Source organism: Aegilops tauschii, chromosome 4 (assembly GCF_002575655.3).
Source record: "Aegilops tauschii subsp. strangulata cultivar AL8/78 chromosome 4, Aet v6.0, whole genome shotgun sequence".
Lineage (NCBI taxonomy): Eukaryota > Viridiplantae > Streptophyta > Magnoliopsida > Poales > Poaceae > Aegilops > Aegilops tauschii.
This window is the reverse complement of record NC_053038.3, coordinates 21975829-21983406: the sequence shown is the minus strand read 5'-3', so window position 1 is coordinate 21983406 and position 7578 is coordinate 21975829. Positions and strand designations below refer to the sequence as shown.

Sequence of the window (7578 nt, the reverse complement as noted above, 5' to 3'; positions counted from 1 at the left end):
CATGTACGACCGCGTTCAGCTTTTACAAACTACACTAACTACCACAGCAATTATGGTCGTAAAATCATCATAGAACTAGTACATGCAGATGCAGGTTTTCCTAACGTAATTTAGATAAAAATGTATGTTGGATGGCTATCTGTGTTTTAACTCCAACGGTGTTAGCATCAAGAAAGCTGAATTTGTTGACAATGTTAACATACATAGCCCATTAATCTGATGGTGATGTTACAAGATTGATACTCTAAAATTTGTCGTATGAAGGCACAAAACTTGATTCTTCAAACATGAAGACTTTCTTCTACCAATCAGCGGTACCAGCTGGAGTGATAAGCACGTTGACGTTCTACCTAATATAAATCAACCTACTACTTATTCAGCAGATGTCATGAGAATTTAGCCCAATGCTTGTGACTTGTGAGTATATGTACCACCATAATTTGATGTTTAAATATGCATTGTATGAATTGAAACTGTGCATAAATATATACATATTTTGATATGTATTGGTACATAAAAATTTAACTCGACCAATGCTTGTGAGTATATGTATGTAACATTGAAAGCGCCGTGTTGTTAGTTAAAGCTACTCCAAGTATTAGGATCCAACAGGCAACAGGAAAGTGTTCTATGAAATGAAACAATTGAAAATCAAACTCATCTGCCATTCATCAATTAAGCAATTCATTCACCAGAATAGCAGATCTGATTGGATTCCAGTTTGACAATTATAGAATTAAGAAATGGAGATTAGAATCCACGCATGAATTACATGAATTAATCAACACAGGTTCTGGACAAGTAGTAGCTACAACTACAATACGTACTGCATCATGCAATGACCAAGGCAAGTTCACCGTCACGAAGTTAATTCACAAGAAAATTATTATGCAAATAATCCATCGAACAAAGCAAGATATATATATATATATATATATATATATAAGTGCACGTGCAAGGCGAGACAGCGGGAGTAGTTCTTGTACCGTACGCATGTCGCGGCTTCTCAGTAGGGCTGCGAGTTGGTAAACACCACTCCACCGAGCTCCCATTGCTGCTCCAGCTGATACTGGTAGTAGTTGCCGCTGCTTCCGTACCCTCCATTGCCGAAGCCAGCCATGATCGCTTCGCTCGGCATGGACGACGAGCACCCCTCCTCCAATTCAGCTCTTGATGTGTTCATGGACGAGGAGCGATTGATCAAATTGTTCGGATTCGTGACCAACTCGCCCGCCCTCGCCGCCGCCATGCCGGTGGCTGCCGGCTCGATGTTAATTGTGGACGCGAGCGTCACCCATCGCATCCGGTTCTTTTCCCTCGTCCGCTCCCTCGCCCTCTCCCGGGCCTTCGTCCTCGACTCCTTGTCGGGGATCGGGTGCGCACTGGCCAATTTCCTTTGCGGTTTTGGATTGGCGGGTGCCCTTCTGGCTGCCCTTGGCACTGGCTTCTTCCCCTCGCCTTGATCACCACCTCCAGCCTCCGTCCCTGGCGGCTTGTGCTTGCCGTCGACGACGGAGAGGCTGCTGGAGCCGTCCTCCTCGCAGTCGGAGGACGCCTCGTCAGTCATGACCTCCCTGATGGCGCCCTTTGACGTATCGAGGAGCCATTGCACCGTCTTGCTGGCCTTGTCGAAGCCGAGCATGTCCTGGAGCGCGAAGAACTTGCGGGCGACGTCGAGGGACAGCCGCATCCGCCGGTCCCTCATCCCGCCGGCGGTGCATATCTTGCTGTGCCGGTCTTTCCTGGCCGCGGCGGCCGCCGCGCTGTCGAGGCCTCCACCGCCGCGCAGGCCTTGTGCGGTTCCAACACCGTCTGCCCTTGGCGCCGGAGCCTGATCCATCAGCAGCAGCTCCGGCGGCGGCTGGTTGTCGATCTCGGCAGCGGGCGGCGTCGCGGCACCGGCACAGAGGTAGCTGTGGTGGAAGGCGTCGGCGGCGAATGCAGGGGAGGAATGGTAGTAGAGCAAGGATTGGTGATCCGGCGCCTTTGGCGAGGGAGGGCTGATCTGCAGCTGTTGGTAAAGGGGCAAGTCCATGGGGCTAGGCGAATCATAGAAAGGAAACATGCTTTAGTGATGGGACTCCAAGACCCTGAGACCACCCGTCTCTAGGCCCTCGGAAGAAGAGCAACTGCTAGCTGCGCGCTTCTACTGTGTGTGAGAGAGGGGTGTGGCCGTGGCCTAGGAGCTATGATCAGATGTGCCCGGCCATGCATAAGCCGCTCTTCACGCTTGTGTGTCTGCGGGTGGAAGAGAGAACGAAAGAGATAGTTAAAGAGGTCTAGGACTAGGAAGAGATAAATCTCCCATGGGAGTTGCAGAGGGGCGATGAGGAGGGGCACTGGTACCTAGCTCATCCTGAGTTCACACACAGACACACACACACACATCATGGGCTCTTTGTAGGAGGGCTAGCTAGCTAGCGAGAGAGTGCTTGTGGTTAGAGGGATGGATGGATGCCTAGAATTTTGGATGTGATACCCTCCCTAGCTACTTGATATTGACAGGGGTGTGCCATCTTATAGCGAGAGGGGGGGGGGGGGGGGGGGGGGGGGGGAGGGTCTGAGTGTGGTGTGTGGATGAGGTGATAGGGAAAGAATACAAGGCAGAAGAAGGACACTGCTACGGGAAAGGGCATGTGTGCATGTTGGAATGCTATTGGCTACTAGTGACCTAGGGCATTTATTGGCAGAAGACCCGAGGGTGGTGACCAGCCATGGCCGTGTAGGCTGGACGCCTTTGTTCCTTGGAGCCCCTTCTTCAGGAAACGAATGACCTTGTTTTTTTGTATTGGCAGTTCTGCACAGGAATTCGCCTACCCGGTATACATTGAACGTTGTTGGGGTATGGATCAGACAATGGAACCAAAGGACTATTTGGTTGCTACTCTGGGGACCGAGGTCATATGACCTTTCTGAGTTTTTCTTTTCATTTGTATTGGCAGTTCTGCACAGGATTCGCCTACCCGGTATAGATTGAACGTCGTTGGGGTATGGAACAGACAATGGAACCAAGGACCATTTGGTAGCTACTCTGGGGGCCGAGGTCGTATGGAACCTTTCTGAGTTGGGATAAGTAATACACTCTCATATTCAAAAAAATACCGACTTTACCAAATTAATCTCGACCTTTCGATCTGCGGCTAAAGGAAGTTACTAGGATCTTCTTCAACCACTCGTGCCTATCATTTCTCAAGATGAGAATGGGCCGATGTTACCCATTGGGATATTGGTCCGACCCAAAATTGCAAGCTCAATGTGTCTTTTGGGTCGGCTTCGTAGAAAAAACATAGCATATAGGTTAGTGAGGGTGGTTAGTCTTGTGTTTATAGAATTTTTGAAGTATTGGTTCAAAATTGCCTTTGTTCTATGAGTTACAAATATTCTAACGTGGTCCTTATCAAAATGTAGATGAAGCTGCGTATATGACTTGTTTTTCTTCCAACAAATAAACTCTAGAAATCCTAATATGCTGAAACATCCTACCACTAAATGATGTTGTTGTGTTAATACTCCGTATTTTGTGCAAATATAGTACTATTAAAATGGGCCATGTTACCTAATGGGACATGAGGCCAGTCACCACTGGACCACTGGGCCAACTTCATGTCCCCACCCCAAACGAAGGAGACGGGCCAACGAGTACCAGGTCCGGGCGAGAGCGGACAGACCCATTCCCATCCTTAGTCATTTCGGTAGCAATTTTGTTGTTTCGATCATCGTATCCACCGTTTCGGGTTAATTTAATTTGCGATTTTACAAAATTAATGCACCAACATGATTAACAAGGCTTTGTGTGGCCTTTAATAAACAAAATGTTATGAAAAATAAACAATGTGAAAACAAAGGGAGTGGATTATCCTAAAAAAATTATAGCTACCGGGAAAAAGAAGATCATGGTGGGTGTTTAGATTCCTATTACTTTTATTTCATTGGAACACAAATCTATTATTATCTTGCTTCACGAAAATATTCATGTAGTATTAGGTTTAATAATTTCTGCAAATCAAACAACTTCTTTGCTACATACTTTTGAAGATTTCAAAACTTAAAACATGCTTTCAAATCAAAGTAGTTTTGGTTGTACGATTGCTTTGGTGGAATAAGTGCAACTTTCATGCGCATGTTTTAATCCACGAAAGAAGTCACTTAAGTTGTGCGTAGTCAACTTGCATGTATTACTATTAACAAGTATTACATTTAGATTCGAGAAAAAATCATAGGCTCCATCTGTTCCCTTAAGCACGACTTACTTTAATCTGCCCAAATTCAAGCTTTAGTGAATAACTGTTATAACAAAAATGTGGATTGTGTCATACGAAAGTTGATCCCATTGCTAAACTCCTCGCAAACCGTCTCAAAAGGTCATCCCGCTTCTTGTTCATCCGGATCAAATGGGATCCTTATATGGGCGCACTATCTCTGAAAATTTCCTGTACGCGGCGGATATCCTTCACCTTTGTGCTAGAAAAAAAGCTCCCACCATGATAGTCAAGCTTGACTTTTTAAAGGCTTTCGACTCGGTGTGTTGGCCCTCTATGCTTGCCATTTTGGCTGCGAGACGCTTCTCAAACAAATGGATAAAATGGATTGAGTCATTGCTCACTTCCGGAAAAACGACCATCCTTCTTAACATAATTCCCGGCCTGTGGATACAATGTAAAAATAGGTTACGTCAAGGGGACCCCCCCTCTTCGTTCCTTTTCATAATAGTTGCAAACGTTCTACAAAGAATTGTCCCAAATGCTTGTGAACAAAACCTACTTGCTCACCCCATCACACAAGACCTTCCCTGCCCGCTCCTTTAATATGCAGATGATACCTTAATTATCATTAAGGCAGACGCTTCCGTAGCTAGAAATCTCAAACATATCCTAGATGATTTTTCTAGTCCCACCGGCCTAGCCATCGATTTCTCCAAAACCACTTTTGTCCCCCTCAATATTGAACCTGAGCTTGCGACCTCTATGGCGGCCACACTTGCCACCACAGTGGCCACCTTCCTGCAAAATAACCTTGACCTTCCTCTCTCCCCCCATAAACTACCTCCCTCTGCGTTTCAACCCGTTATTGACCGTTGCAATATTTATTTAGCTGGTTGGTGTGCCCTTCTGCTCTCTTGTGGTGATCGTCTAATTCTATTGTCAGCCATTCTTGATAGTCTCCCCACTTACTTTATGATGTGTTTCTCCCTCCCTAAAAGTGTCCAAGAGGAAATTGATAAGCATAGATGGATTTTGTTATGGTCAAACGACGATTCCTTCTCTGGATCTAAGTGTCTGGTCGCGTGGGACAGGGTGTGTATGCCAAAGTAGGTAGGTGGTCTAGGCGTTAAAAACTTACGAGCACAATTTTTTGCCTTATGTTGAAGTTTGCATTCAAATTCCTACACTCCCCTCCTTTGCATTGGAAAGATTGGATTATAGACCACTCCGCCCTGCATATAGGTCTAGGTAAAAATGCCTCCTTCCTAGGCAAGGCCATTTTTAAACATTTATATACACTAGAGAGATCTCCCAGGTTAGTATTGGTGATGGCTGATCCACCTTCTTTTGGTTAGATCACTGGCTACTTCCCGAGCCTCTCTCCACCACCTTCCTAGATCTAATAAGCAAGACCGCAATGCACTAGAGAGGCTCTGGGATGCACGCAATGCGATGACTTTTAGAGGGGTGAACCAAACCCCCAATGATGTAATTTGGGGTGTAATCTCTGACCTCACTCTCTGGTGTCACCTTCTTCGGAAGGTGGATCAAAAAATCCACACCGCAATGTGGCAGGATTTTTTTTCTCCTCTCGTCTCTCATAAACTTTGCTGTTTAACTTTCTTTGAAATATATTCAGGTGGGGAGTGAGGGAGTCCTGGACTAAGGGGTCCTCGGGCGTCCGGCCTGTTATCCATGGGCCGGACTGATGGGCTATGAAGACATGAAGGCCGAAGACTGTACCCGTGTCCGGATTGGACTCTCCTTGGCGTGGAAGGCAAGCATGGCGATCATCTATGAAGATTCTTTCCTATGTAACCGACTCTGTGTAACCCTAGATCCCTCCGGTGTCTATATAAACCGGAGGGCGTAGTCCGGATAGGATATATATTCATTACCATAGTCATACAGGCAAGACTTCTAGGGTTTAGCCATTACGATCTCGTGGTAGATCAACTCTTGTAACACTCATATTCATCAAAGATCAATCAAGCAGGAAGTAGGGTACCTCCATAGAGAGGGCCCGAACCTGGGTAAACATCGTGTCCCCCGTCTCCTGTTACCATCGATCCTAGACGCACAGTTCGGGACCCCCTACCCGAGATCCGCCGGTTTTGACACCGACATTGGTGCTTTCATTGAGAGTTCCACTGTGTCGTCGATGAAAATTTCGATGGCCCCTTCAATCGTCGATAGTGACGCCGTCCAAGGAGAAACCTTCCTCCCCGGACAGATTTTTGTATTCGGCGACTTCGTACTGCGGGCCAACTCGCTTGGCCATCTGGAGCATATCGATAGCTACGCCCCTGGCCATCAGGTCAGATTCGGAACCTTGAACTACGTCGCGGACATCCGCGGAGACTTGATCTTCGACGGATTCGAGACCGCGACGATCGCTCCCCCTCTGAGGGAGTCCTGGATTAGGGGGTCCTCGGACAGCCGGACTATATCCTTTGGCCGGACTGTTGGACTATGAAGATACAAGATTGAAGACTTCGTCCCATGTCTGGATGGGACTCTCCTTGGCGTGGAAGGCAAGCTTGGCCATACGGATACCGAGAAGCTTGGCGAGAACCCTTCAGGGAACTTTCATAATACTTTTCGGGGTGGCGATGCTCCTTGCCCTCTGGCGGCCCCTCCTTCACCAGCTTCTCGGCGTCCAGCTTCCCCCAGTGCACCTTTGCTCGGGAAAAAGCCCTGCGTGCGCCCTCGATGCAGACAGACCGCTTTATGATGTCAAGCCGTGGGCAGGCATTCACAAGCCGCCTCACAAGGCCGAAGTAGCTATCAGGCAGGGGATCGCCAGGCCACATCCGGACTATAAGACCCTTCATGGCCTGTTCGGCCACCTTGTGGAGCTCGACCAGTTGCTTAAGCTGGTCGCTCAAGGGCATAGGGTGTTCGGTCCCAGTATACTGAGACCAGAACAACTTCTCCGTCGAGCTCCCCTCCTCGGTCTGGTAGAACTCCGCAGCATCTGACACACTGCGGGGTAGATCTGCGAACGCTCCTGGAGAGCTCCGAACTCGGGTAAGTAAAAGGAAATTTTCTTTCACATGCTTGCTTTGCATACTGAATGCCTTACCCGTCGCTATCTTCTTAACCGCCTCAATTTCCTGGAGGGCCTTTTGTGCTTCGGCCTTGGCATGTTGTGCGCTTTCGAGGGCCTTCGCAAGCTCGAACTCTCGCGTTTTAGAGTCAAGCTCCAAGGACTCGTGTTTCTTGATGAGAGCCTGGAGCTCTTGCTGCACCTCGCCCACCCGGGCCTCTTGTTTTTCCCGCTCAATGCGCTCCTTGGCCGCCTTGTCCTCGGCCTCAGACAACGCCTTCTTCAGGGTCGCTACTTCGGTCGTGACCCCTGGCAAAATTCATGACG

At 48.0% G+C, this 7578-nt stretch overlaps 1 protein-coding gene across 1 annotated transcript; it reads right to left on the bottom strand.

Moving 5' to 3' along the window:
* Positions 1-544: 544 nt before the first annotated feature.
* Positions 545-2495, bottom strand: LOC109771046 (transcription factor TEOSINTE BRANCHED 1-like). The gene is made up of 2 exons (XM_020329759.4): positions 2347-2495; positions 545-2238 (listed from the first exon to the last, which is right to left on the bottom strand). Exon 2 carries the CDS (start codon positions 2063-2065, stop codon positions 1007-1009), a length of 1059 nt encoding a protein of 352 aa, XP_020185348.1. The 5' UTR covers positions 2066-2238; positions 2347-2495; the 3' UTR covers positions 545-1006.
* Between the last annotated feature and the right edge of the window lie 5083 nt (positions 2496-7578).